General features: G+C 39.3%; 1 protein-coding gene across 5 annotated transcripts in view; it reads right to left on the bottom strand.

Moving 5' to 3' along the window:
• SPATA5 (spermatogenesis associated 5) overlaps window positions 1-14,340 on the bottom strand; it is a 231,720-nt gene that overhangs the window by 130,424 nt on the left and 86,956 nt on the right. The window contains exon 15 of one of the 5 annotated variants that reach the window (XM_041126635.1): window positions 12,935-13,344. The exons of the other annotated variants lie outside the window; for them this stretch is intronic. Within the exon in view, the coding sequence (XP_040982569.1) occupies window positions 13,225-13,344 (120 nt within the window). The 3' untranslated portion in view covers window positions 12,935-13,224. Of the gene's footprint in view, window positions 1-12,934; window positions 13,345-14,340 lie in introns of those variants that run through there. 5 annotated transcript variants of the gene reach the window in all.

Genomic DNA, 14,340 nt, shown 5'->3' on the forward strand with positions numbered 1-14,340 from the left:
CAAATAGATTTTGAGTACGTGGGGGAAAAATGAGCACAATGACAATTACACAATGTAATTACATTTATACATACATAAAAACGCAGTCTCAGAATTACAGCAGACATTGAAATTCAGCAGCTACTGTCTGAGAAATGAAAGAATATGTCCTCTCACCAGTAAACTGAACATCCGATATGATGGTTCTGAAAGGACAATACGTTACAAACATCAGTCATCACTGCCTAGTGCTAGGATTGCTACAGCCATCCAAAATGCAGTTTGCAACTCTCTCTTCAACAGGATACAGGAAAAGCACTATGTTTTAAGAATCAGCTGACAAAGGAAAAAAAGAAGGTTCCTGGCAAACATACCACTCTCTAGATCAAAGGAACATGTGCCTGAAAGTTCTCCCATTTCTTTTATGTATTTCTCTACAAGCCTCGCCTTTCTTACAGACCCAGACCACAACGACCATAACAATAGGATTACAACATAGGACATAACAGTAATTAATCTGCTCCCATAAATTGCCCCAGTCTTCTATTCTGCATTTGGGATTATAACAATTCTTTGGCTTATCATTGGAAACTGGTATTTTCTGGAAGAAAAACAATAAAGTAACAAGTACTAGTTCACAGCAGTCCTTACATCCTCAGCAACATTTTAAGAAGTGAAATTGCTCTTAAACACTACTGAATCTTTTGAGTGTGTCACCTTACTCCCACTTCACAGAAACCTGATGAACTACATAAAGAAACAGGCTTTGGAAGCAGAGGACAAGACTGAGAAAATGTGTTATTCCCCAGAACAAAATGGTTACCTGCAAAAGAGGTCATTGTAAAATTCTAACCAAATTAGTTCAGATGTATCTTTTACGCTACTTCAGAAGTATTTCCCGATATTATTGTATTGAATACATATCTTTAAGAAAACCAAAAGGAAAAAAAACAGATAGTAAAATAACTAACTAACTGAATAAATAAATCAATAAGAGTAGAAGGTGCAGTAGTTGTGGAGATTCTTATGAAAGAGCTGCAATAAGAAGTTTGCAGCTAAGGTCTAATTAATACTTCTACTTTTTTTTCTAGTGAACTTCAATACGGCACCAAACCATGTTTGAATTACAACCTGTTGCCATTTAGGTGGGCTTTCATCCTGGTAAGCTGTACGGCAGACACAAAGCCCTTGTGAGGATTTCACTTCACTATGAATTAGTGTCTAACATTGAGAACGCCTTTCATCATCGGCTTGTATTGCCTTCAGGTGCCTATAAATTCCTCTCAGTCTTTATGTAGCACTTGTCTATCAGACCATGTCATCAATTTTACTGCAGGCAAGAGGCAGACACACCTCTTCCTGAGACACAGACAACACAACAATTACCACAGCCACTCTTGCATTATCATTTCATATCAGCTCATTGCCAACTGCTAATCACCCACGACTCACTATGGAAGAAAACACGTCGCACTTTCCAGGCTCTCTTTACATCGCTGGCGCAGAGAACTGTAAGGCTACAATGGCCTCATCACCACCAAGTGTACCACTCGCTCTGATGCCACCCACTCAACACATTCACGTGGCAACCATGCCACTTCCTCTCTCTCCTTCCGCTAGTATACAATGGTAAACAAACTATATTCCAAGAGATTTTTTCTTTTATTATGACTTCATTATTCATGTATAGCCTTCTTATTGACTATGCCAAGCCTATGTGAAAAAAAACAGGCACTACACGCTATCTGAAGAGAAATGAATAGCTAATAAGTACTTACAAAATAACGATGAGGACTTTCAACTTTTTTAACCAAGTCTGTGCTGCACTGGCTTGTAAACTAAGTTATTTTGTTGAAGAAGAGCTGAGTGAAATTATGTCTTCTCTTTTGAACATTAAAAAAACCTAATACATGAACACACCTATCCCTCCAGGGACAAGGCAACTCAAGAGATGGGATAGGGAGTGCTTAATGTGGAGGGTCACCAACTTATTCTTGCATATATTCAAGAGAAATCTAAAGCTGTAAGCATCACCTCACAGCTGTTTGGTTAAACGTGCTGGTGCTCAGCTCACTAGCTAGTATGACTGGTTGTTCATTCATACCACCTCTGCCATCAACCAGCTGTGAGATTCCTCACTTAGACACCACAATCAAAGAAGAGGGATCAACCGAAGTGTTGTCTGCCTGAAGATATTATCCTCCATCTGAATTCACATTGGAAGGCCTAATTCTGATCCCAGTTAAAATCTGCATTTCCACTGATAAAACAATCACGCAGGTTCTAGACCTGAATCCTAAATTTAACACTGTGCACACAGACATATTCCAGTTAAAGATGAGTATTTTTCAGTTCAACTTCCATTACTGGTGAAGGCAACAGAGGTCAGCCAAAAGCATAGATAAAATTAAACCAGTAGCCCTATGCCAGAATGAGAGCCTAAATACAAGGGACTATAAAAACAAACATTCCCATATATTTGAAACCTAAAATGAGACTGCTTCCTACGTTGTACAGGATACCTCAAATTAATTTTAAGACTCATTACCAGAGTTGAGTGAGGAAAGCAGAGACTTGAAAAAAACGCTTAATTTCTCAGGGTTGCTATTTTACATTTTTCAGAATTTAGATTAAATTTGTCTAAAGAATTTTTCCCCCCAAAGGGGACAATGAGAACAATGGCACATTCCTGTGCAGAGCCCAGAAACACTTCTCACAGGCTGCAAGACTCAAACCTCAGGTGCCAGCAGCAGGTCCCGTTCTTAACTACCTGATAAAAGTACAGACAACAATGAAAAGCTATTGGAATCACTGAGTCTCAGCAAAGTTCCTCCCCTTCCTCTGAAGCATGGCGATTGACCTCATCAGTCCTAACCCACTGCAATTAATCCCAAATAAAATGAGTTCAATTAAACCACCTCCATGGCTCAAGTTATGATGCTTGCTTTGGCACAGGAGAAGAACCCACGCATTAATTCAGTTACTTCATCTCAGCAGCAACTCCTAGCTCAGGGGTAGGAAAGTCACACAACCTGATAACTCCGTGGCTTGTGACTGCCAAGAAATACTTTTATTGCAAACAGTATCGCTGCAGTCATGAGATGCAGCTAATTTGTGCTGCTAAGCACCTTTTTTCTGTATCACATAGAAGTATTTCAAGGAACCTAGTTCAATGCAGACTACTTCTCTCTCATGTTTGATGGCACACCATCAAATTACTCTTATTAAATAATTCAGTCTTCAAACTGCTACATCTCATCCAAAAGTGTATTTTGCTTGTCACTCCTTTCATTCTCTTTTCACAGGAAGGAAGTAATGATAAACAAATTACTGCACAAAAGCATCTGAGCTCTGGCAGGCAGTTTCAAAGCTATTGACAAAAACCAGTCTATTCACTGCAACCGTCCTACTTTTACAATCTCTCTGATCAGGATGCAGAGGACTAATTCAATAGTTCCCGATGGAAAAATACCTAGTGGGCGTGTTTGATTTCCGGAGACAATAGTTTGCCATGTGGAGCTTTTCTCTACCTCCATCCCTCTACTCCCCCCCCCCAGCCTTTCCCCCCCCCCCTTTTTTTTTTAACCTTTTTTTTTTTAAGATCTGCACAATTTGCTCTGAAATACCATAGTAATACTTCACTTCTACAAAACCTACTTAAAAAAAAAAAAAAAAAAGAGAGAGGGAGAAGAGAAAGGAAAACAGTTGGGGGAGGGGGAAAAGCTTTTCAGTAAGGCTGGGACCTTACCAAGTACTACTTAATCGGGGCAGGCTGCTTCCCACAGACAAGTCTATATTATGTGGACTACATATGGTAGCGAATATGAAAAAATATCCTGTATTGTAATTTGTTAATCAATTCAAAGAGAATCAGGTGTAATGCAGGACTTTAAATTGAAGTGTTTCAAAACTCTTCTAGAGTAACAGGCTAAACACAGTAGATCATGCAATAAATGCTGCTGAGTTCATAGCAATTTATACACTACCTGAAGACTGGGTCTCTGGCACTAGCAAGTTAATTTGCTCCCTGCTCTTCAAACTACGACAAGGCTTTTCATACATGAGCCACCAGGCACATAAAACGAGCATGTGAAAGCTCATAGCAAAGATCACATCTTCCAGTGTTTTCATCTCACAATAGCACCGACCACAATTACAGTTTCAGTACCATTCACAGACCTTCAACAAAGCAAAATTTCATGTTTTACACAAAGCTACTCCAGTCACGGGTTAGAATCTCATTAAAACAGCACCCTCATTGTCCTCTTGAACAATATTGTTTGTTAGGAATGGAAGAACTATCTAATGCCGCCTATTTATCAATACTTCCCTTTGGCTTCCAAAGGCATGTGTCTGCTCTCTTTTGCAACTGAACTTAATTGAGGTAGTAGCCTGTGATTTAAGACATATTACAGGTCTGAGCCCAAATCAGAAGGCCTCTCTCATGTTTCTGAAAGCTACTTAGTTAATTTGGTTTTCTCCCCCCCTCTCCCCCTGCTTCTATGGCACCTTGATATTCTGCCAATTAAAGTATGTTTCTAGCCATAGCCTGTCCTTTTCTTGGCTCTCCAGGACACATTCTCTGAAAGCCCATGTGTTCTGCACCAAGCAAGCCTCACCTCTCTGGAGAGATTGCTACTACAGAGACTACAGGTTCAACGACGGGGATGGGCAGGCAGAAAAGGGTGAAAAGGTGAGTGAATACAATTGAAAAGAAAGAATTCTAGCTGTATGGAGGCCATTGCATTCCCACCAACCTGGCAATCTTCCTAGTATGTCAGAGTTATAAACACTGAAGGCATAAGAAGGAATTTTCTAAACTCATGCCAAAAGGCAGAATTTTGGGAGGGGAATTGGGCGTAATTTTCACGTTGCCTTCCTTCCCGTAATCATCACAGATCACCAGTGAGAGTCTAAGACTTGAAAGGAGTAAGTGTGTTCTTTCTTCCTTCCTTTTTGACCAGTAATGAAAACTGATTTGAATTCGGGGGTTCATGTTAATCTACTAACTCTTACAACAGAAGTGCTCCTTTAAAAAAAAGAAATTATTGCCTGCATATTTTCTACCCAAAGCACATTAGCTTAATGCTTCTTACTAAATTGACACAAGTGAGCAACTAATGTCAACATCCGAGTATCGACCATTAGGCTTTATACTTCATGTTTACAATTTACCAAAACTAAGCAGTTAAAAACCTTCATATTCTAAGCATGAAGACTAAAAACTTAGTACTTTAAAATTTAGATCATGCTCCCAAATCTAAGATGATATGGCACATTCAGAGAAGTAGTGGTTATGCAGGCATTTCCACAGCATTACCTGTGGGATTTTAGACAACTTTATGTGGATGGAAACCTGTTTTGGCTGTATAGTATTCATCAGAGCAAACATGGGAACAGATGAGCATATGGGCTGAAAAATGACCTTTATTCAACTACATATGTAGAGATTCTAAAGAGGGAAGAACCTCCTGTTTCTTTTAATATCAACAGTTTTATACGCATGGTCGAATTGCAATACTATAATTTCGCATTTCAAAGTACAGAACAATCTGCACAATCTCAGGAATTATTTTCTTTCTGCTGATAACATTACATGAGAAGTCAGGTGTGTATTGGAAAGGCATGGATGATTAGAACTCAGTAACCGCAACAGAGAATGTGAGCAACTCCACTGGAAAAAGATACGATTGGAAAGAATTACCATTGACAAGGAAATGATGATCTTCTTGATTTCTTTTCCTTCTTTTTTTTTTTTAAATAGACAACATACAGTAATCAAATTGCAATTTCCATAAAGCAAGTAGCTCTCAAAAAAACTGAATTCTCAACATCCTACATATAAAATAAATATACGCATCCCCACAAGCAAATATTTTGCAGGTTTCCCTTGAAATCTATCCCACAAAATACTGGCTGCTCCTTATTATATCCAGTACTTCTGAAGTTGAAAACCTGTAAAGACATTTCACCATACTGTCAGCATCTGCTGCCCCTGTGACCAGTAAGCAAAGAATAGAGCTATTAACTCATAATTCACACATAACACTAAGTTTTAGGCCAATTCTGTAAGAGGGGGGAAGCTGACAACAAGTTGGGGTTTATCACCTCAAGCCACAGGAGCCTTAACTTGCAATTGCATCAATCAGATAGCTTTTCAGTTCAGCACACAGGTCACTTAGATTTCTCTCCTCCAAATCCCCTGCACTGCAAATCCAGGGAATCAAACCAGCATTATCCTTCTACAGAATGGCACAAACCAGTGTTATGGTACAAATCCAAAAATTACCAGAATGAAGAGCTTTCTTTCCATTATCTCCAGACACTGCCCAAAAACTCCAAGAAACAGAGCTCAGCCCTTCACTATATAAGAGATACACGCTGGTTAGGTTGATCTTCAGAAGTTTAGGTCTCAGTATTTTTATTAACATCTGGGACTGCCACAAGTGGGAAGACTGGAAGCATAATGTAGGACCAGAAAGAATGCTGAAATTAGCCCCATCATTTTCTGCTCTGATCAATAGGACATGGCCTGCTACTATGACTGCTGCAATTGGAATAAATGATGACTTTCTGAAATTAAAAGAGGGTATTAGTAACACCTCATTAAAATTGTAGAAGACAGATGGACAGAATGGTTGAAACAGTACTAGGCACAATGCTAGGGACTCCTTGGGTTATATTCTGAGATTATCTTTGTGCTCTATTTTTTTTTTTTTTTTAAGATTATAGTAATTACAGCCAGCAAAAATTTAATTTGTTTACAATGAACTGTGACACAGAGAAAAAACATGGCACGTGGCAAAACTGTATTCTCTATCCAGTGGAGATACCAGCATTAGCTGTAATATGGAATAAGCTACCTGTCATTTTGAATTTTATCTTTCCCTCAGTTTTGAAACCAATGTTGACAGCAGAGCTGGAGATACTCCAATGTATCACACCACTATTGATCACTGGATTCATGGGAGCACAAGACCAGTGGGCCCTCGGGACTGCTGCTTCTTTGATCTTGAAGTCACACATCATTTTCTGAAAAATGGTTTCACTTGATATTGGTGTCTCTCTTCACATTAGCTAAACCAGACCTGTGACTTCATTACCAGAAGAAAAAGTAATTTTCTTCATGCCACACTCTATTTTCAGATTCATTTTTACACCCACTTTGCCGAGAAATCAAAAGTTCAGAGCTCCCACAATCCCCTTTTTCTTTGCTCTCCAAACATGCACGTATATATGCATCATTAGAGGACTTTTTGCAGTTTTGCAGTTTTTCTTTGTTTCAAGAACAATCTGGATGGAGAAAAAACAAAGCCCTCTCCTCCTTCCCCACTCCTTCCCCCCCAAATGATCTGCTTTTAATCACAACTAACATTTAAAACAGACATTAGAAGGGAGAGGCTACCCCTTTATAATTATGGAGATTGATAATTACCTGGTGACTTGTAACAGACCCATCCTCAATGCATCTTCCTTCCTCTCTCCCTTGATAATGTAATCTAATCTCTTGGCTATGCTTTCATCTGGCATCCAATGCTGCACGTTGTTTATCAAACAACAATCTTTTCTTAGGTAATGACAGAACAAAGGCAAGGAAGAGCAACTATGGTAATACTACAGCACTTACCACTTCAAAAGTAACTGCATCGGTATAATTTACATCGCCTGTGTGCTTTTTTTCTTCTTTTAAATCTAGTATTATCTCCTCTATGTGAGACCATGACCTACCGTCACCCTTTTACTGGACTCTCTGTATATTTACACATTACAGAAGCTATTGTGCAAAACGTCAACAGTGGAAGTCAAAACTAATAACATGGATCCCAAGTACAGAAAGCTGAGATATTCCATATATGTCTTCATATTTGAAAGCACAGGCATCTTCTATGACAAGAAAATTGTGCTTTATGTTACTGGGCTATCATAAAGTCTTAGCAATGTGTAATCACTATGTTTGGTTTTTTTTTTTTTAAACACACATGTTACTCTCTCAATAGCACATTCAGAAATTCTGATAAGACTCCGAACACCAGTTAAATTTCTCAAACTTCTTATACTTCAAAAGAGAAGAGAGGTCAGGTTGCAGAAGTTTCTGCTTTGGACTTTCTGGGGCCAGCCAGTGATCCTGTTTCCTAAAGATGCTTGTACTCCATATTCCCTATGTGCCTTAACTTTCAGTAGCTCCTCACATGCACAAATCAGAACAGGATGACCTCTGCAACATCCCACCTGCGCTATGTTCAAGATACAATTCTGATGGAATGAAGAACCAGGGCCCCAAACCCGTAACATTTTGACAGTCTACAACTACAAGGGCTATAAATGGTAGCACAGTAGCAAAAATAAACCTGCCGTCAGCAATTAGCAGCTTGGTATCAAATCAGACAGAAACAGCTGTGTTCACCTGTATAAATGGTATCTGCAGATCCAAGATAGTACTAATCACTGTATCCCAAGCTTGGTCACTCTTATCAGGTGACTTTCACCACAAAAAATGTAAAACAATTAAAAAATAGATCTGAGCGAAGGAAGAGATAGATGAGTGTGAGGTATACAGATATATAGTACCACATTTACCACATTAATCTGAACTTTAAGATCTTTGTACCAAAAGAAACGGAATACATGCATTATTATAAAAGAAAGCCCTTGAGTACCACTCTCGAGTCACATCAGTCTAAGCCCATCACAAAGGTGAAGTGTAATATGCCCTGGCTGTGCTTGTATTTATGACTGATTACCAAAGTGTAACAGCTTTATGGTGCATGACACTGAGCCAAACTAATATTGTTATTAAGATGATGATAATACACTTCTGCTCACTTTTCATGTGACTTGAACTGGTTCAGGGAGAAATTCCATCTTCCCTAACCGTAAGTCAAAGCAAACAGCTTCTCATGATGCTCTCCAAAGATACAGCATAACCACCTACTTATATAGGGACGAACCAACGAAGGACTGAGATTAATAAGTCAAAAACCACAGAAGAATGTGGTTGTGTGGGTGTGAGGATGCTGCCAAGTTGTGATGCCGTTTCAGTCTCTGATTGAAAACACTGTCCTGGGACAGACAAAGCAGGTCAACTCCAGAACTAAAAGTAGGGGAAAAGGAGTAACAGCGCTGCAAATCAAGTGTGGGACTGGTATATTCTTCCATAACTCATCAGGTAAGACATCCATTCCCTGAAGCACCAAGTTATCCAACGACATTAAGTTAACCAACAGTATTGGGGGGGGGGGGGGGGGGGGGGGGGGGGGGCGGGGAGGGGGCAGCTCACGATTTTTTCCTGAGAACTCTTTGCTTACTTACTGAAATCAAAAGAAAAAAGTTATGTTAAAAGTGATTATTATCTTTCATCACGATATGATTTCAGAGGCCTTTATAATAATGGTCTTTGCAGACGTTCACGTAGTTATAAGGAAGCTCAGGAGGAGAAGCCAAAAAGAGTTATGTCGAAGCTTTGCTGACAGAACAGAAAACTGTTCTGATTTTCCAGAAAGAGAAAAGGCCTCAGGACCTAGTAATCCAAATAAATTAATACTTAAAATAAATAAATAACTCAGAGAATATATTTTTCATTGACAGTAATTTTTGCAAAAACCCAAAGCACTTCATAGAGGAATGCATAATAAAACATTTTAAAAAGCCACTTCTGTGATAAAACAGCAGTTACGAAGCCATTTCTCGAGCACATAAAGAGCAAGCTATAAAACTACGAGCCAATTTCTTTAATGCCAGCCCTTAACCCGAGAGCTTTTACTGACTCAAAGACATTATGCCTCTGGCGATCTTGCGAGAAAAGTAGGGCACTTCGTTTCCCCTCCGCTGCTCCCCCCATGCGCAAAGGAAGTTGTTATGACACAGAACAGGTGTGAAGCTTTGACTCAACAACCACGCACGACTTCCCATTATATACCTATTGCTTATGGGACCACTTATACTGTCTTCTGCCACGAGGTTAGGCTGGAGGTGAAAGAAGCCGTGCCACATCCTATCAATCCGGCAGCATGCACACAAAACCTGTCTCTCTGCATTTGTTACATGAAGAGACCCTATACGTGCTGTCCCTCCCCATGTGTTCCTGCTCTGGCCTCTTCTGCTTTAGGGAAAGAAAAAGGAAAAAAAAAAAAAAAAAAAAGAAAAAGAAAAAAGGGCACTCTGAGAAGCATTTAAATAAACAGAATAGATCCTAACCAAAGGAAAAGTTTCATCAGCATGCTAACCATTTAATTTCCTCCCAATCACTTGTGTAACAGCAGTGAATGAATTAGACGGATTTAGGTTGGCTCTAATGGTATTTATTCTTAAGTGGTTACACTACCCTATCACGATGGCAACAACAGTGCTGTAATTGAGCCTTAACAGCTTTTGCACCAGAACCATTCAGTAAAATCCTCTCACAGCAATTCCACTTATATCCCCCAGGCAAAATACTGTGTCATGAGAAGATACCCAGGGTTATTCACAAGTTAATTTGGGTACCAGTCATACAGGTCAATTAATGCAACCCTCAGATTAAATACAGACCCATTTCTCCACACCATGTGAAGAGCAACACTACTGTTGTTGCCACCATACTGTTCCCTGATACCTGGTCTGGCTTATTCAGATCTAGTTTATCTCTGTGCAGCCCAATCTCATGTCAGACAAACACATTGATTCTCCTGCTTTTAAGTCATCTGGTTTTCCAGTTGAAAAGTGCTTCTCAAAGTAGTGCAGGTAACCAACCAGCTTCTACAAGAAGCACTGCCAACCCATCTGTCTCTCAAAAATGCTGTAATTATTTAGTAAGTATCTACCCGTCATTCAATAAAAAGCTAAATTTTGGAGCAGTTGCAAGTGTTAAAATACTTTGCACCTGGTTTTGCATCTAAAACCCTGGTGTTTTAGCAGCCCCAGCTTTAGTTCAGTCCTGGGCAGAGCTGATGAGGGTGGGGAAGGCAGGATGCACTCTGCAAGGGCTCCGCAGCTGCAGAGTCAAAGGGGAGGGAGGAGGAGAGGAACCCAGAGCACGTCTTCAGCTCCCTTCCGTAATTCTGTAATTAAAAAAATCTCTTAGTTATGAAACATTTTCCACGAACGTCACCTATCCAGCAAATTACCACTACTCCTCGCAACCTATACCACTGCCAATAATTCTTGGTAAGCACAAAGGTTAACAAACCTGCAATACTTATTGGATAGCTCTTGTAAAAATGACAAACCGTGAGTGAATCATAGCTTTATTAGCCACCGATTACCCCACTCTATAAGAAAAGTGCCATAATTAACCTTCCCATTGTTGTTTCCCACCCTTCCTACCTTTTGCAATAAAATCTTAGCATGGTTACTACTTCTATTTTACTATGAAAGAGTTATGCTATGATTTTACTACAGAAGAACATTTATCAGTTAACGTATGTGTTTTAAAAAATTAAAATTGGGGTTGTTTTTTCAGTTTTCTAAGAAATTACTGTAAAGCTGAATAAGGAAAGGTTATTTTAACCTCCAAAGGCTATGGTTCCTTTTTTTCTCCCAAAAATTGTCTGGAGCCAGACAACACAAGGCTGCTGTGCCCTGGGCTAGAATGGAAGGGGGGGGGGGGATGATAGAAGGGGGGTGCCTGTTTACAATTACTCCATTCCTGTTTTTAATGAATCTTTCTGAAAGACCACTAAGTGCTGGTTTTGTTCTTTGGAACAAGGGAGCTATTACTGGAGGACTAAAAAAGGAAGGAAAAGGGAAAGCAAACGGAAAGCTGCCAAACTCAAAGGCGTTTCAAACATTTCAGCTGTATGTCCCGGAGGTAATCTGCTCCCCAGGCACAAGACTGCCCCTACACATTTGCAGTCTTTTTTCTTCCTCTTCCTTGACATGCTAAAATGAAACAGCTGAGATAAGGGGGAACAAGAGAACATCAGAACTAAAGTAAAAATTCAGATACCTACTGAAATATGAAGAATTCCATTATTCAAATTTGGGTAACAAGAACTTAATCACTATCTACATTTGGCTACTACTGTCACTTGCAAGCAAGCAAGCCTTCTGGAACCACATAAGCACCTGACTTCAAGAGGAAGACGTGGGTCATGTTTGTCTTGCACCATCGTCTGCCTTCCCTGCATACCATCTGATAGTCACCCTCCTCAAGAGTCTCATCTACCATTCCAGATAGCTACCACTAAGACACAAAAAAGAGCAAAACCCTGATTCTGCCTCCCTGCTGCACATACACACTTCCCCTCCTCGTTGCAGGGGCCAGAACTTCAGAAATTGCACTGTTAAATACCAGGGTAAGGATTTAAACTGAAGGATCCACAACTTGCAAACCACCACAGGCAACCTTGAGACCCTTCACTGAGGATTCTAAGTATTTCACTGAGGAACTTGGCTTTCTGGGTTTTTTCCTAGGCTGGTAAGGTTGCAAAGCATCAGACCCTCTCAGTCCAGCAACCTGATAAGCAGAAAAGGTATTTTAGATTTAGTTCTTACTGTATCTTAGTTAAATATTGTCCTTTCTTACAAGCACAGGGAGGAGTATATTTCATGATTAACCAAAAAGTATCATAACAACAACTAAGACGTTTTCCTTCAACAAAGTTGTTTCAAAAAATTATATGGTACAGACATACAAAAGTGGCACTACATCGTTTGCTTTGTGTGGTGTGGTTTAAATACTCTATTGACACACATTTAGAGAAACCTCCTTACAGCCACAGAGTTTGAGCAATGCAGCCATGTCAAATTTATGCCAGCGAAACCATCATGTACCTCAGCAAATTACCAAGTTTTCCTATATGCATAACTGAACATGTCATCAATCCACTTTATTGAAACTGATGCTTAGAAGAAAATAGTTTTCCTCTAATTCTTAGAAAAATTGTGCAATGCTATATGACTTGCTATATTGCAGTCCGTTTATAAAACTGACTGGGGGTGGACAGTTTCAATTAGTTAACTGTTCATCATTTATGACATTTGTTTATTTACAAAAGATACTTGTCCTCTACTGTCTATGAAATTATCCAAGTTGCACAGGGATGTTAAAACATCATGGCTCTGACCTCACATGTCTGTAGTACTGCTCCTTATTGCACTATTTCCGATATCTTCAAAAGCTGTCAAATAGATCTGGGCTTGTATAAACATAAGTTGTACATGCCTATACTGTATAGAGGTCCTTTGCATCTAAAACAAACATTTTAATATTCACCTGCTGCACACAGGGCAAAGAGGGCAATAGCTCTGCATTGCTTTTCTGCTTGCCTATTCATCCTGTATAGAACAAGTTTTTATTTTGCCCCTGTTAATTGCCAGTATGGTATTGCAGAAGAGGCAGATGCAAAGCAGGAAAAGCAGGAAAGGAGAGAACATCATCCAACAAATCTGCAGTATTCCAAAGCACAGGGAAAAAGAAAAGACGGAGGAGAAGGAAACAAAAAAGGAGAAAATAGTTTAGTTTTTGGCTTTTCTGACATTTAGAGAAGCAACAAATCAACAAAAAAAAATTGTTTCCGTTCACCTTCACAGTAAGCATTGGAGACAGCAAAAAAACCACTAAGGAAAAGATTAAAAAAAAACCCTGCAATTATAGCATTATTTCTACTCCTGTGAGAAGTAGCAGTGCAAAAGAAAACTCTCCTTGAACACAATTAATTGGCATGCACACATGGGATTCCTATCCTATAAAAGTGAAATAATATATATTATTTAGCATATTGATTAATCCCATGTGGTTTTGCTACAGCTCAGTATTTGGCAATACTTCTACAGCCAACATGGCAAAAGCAATAATAAAAATAAAATAATAATAAAAAAGCTTGCAACAACATATTCTCATAAAGTACTGTATAAAGCAAGAAACTGCTCTAAACAAAAAAATGAGCAGGCATTATTATACAAAAACAATACCTGTCTATTTTAACATCTCATTTCACACATATCTTTGACAGAGAGATTGTCATCAGGTAAGAAACATTACCTACATACTTTCCATCCTTTAAGCTGATTATGTACTTACAAACTTGGAACCACCATGACTCATTTGATGACAAGAAGCTGCATACCTTTACACTTTATACGTGGCAACCACGTTTTGCCTTTCAGCTTCCCTGCAATGGTGGCTGGAACACACATTTTCCCCGCAATGCGGCCGCTTATGACTCAAATCAAGATGGGTAAGTTACCACAATTTACCGCAGCAAATAAAGAAGGACGTGCCATGCAAAGGAAGAGTTACCACAGTGCAGACGACCACCTTTGCTGCTGTTCGTGTATCAAAACCTTCAGTCTCTACTTGGTAAGGATCCTCCAAGCTCCAGGAAGCAGAGGATGATTAATATCGTCTATTATAAAGACTTAAGTTCATTTTAAAACATAGAC

Source organism: Aquila chrysaetos, chromosome 1 (assembly GCF_900496995.4).
Source record: "Aquila chrysaetos chrysaetos chromosome 1, bAquChr1.4, whole genome shotgun sequence".
Lineage (NCBI taxonomy): Eukaryota > Metazoa > Chordata > Aves > Accipitriformes > Accipitridae > Aquila > Aquila chrysaetos.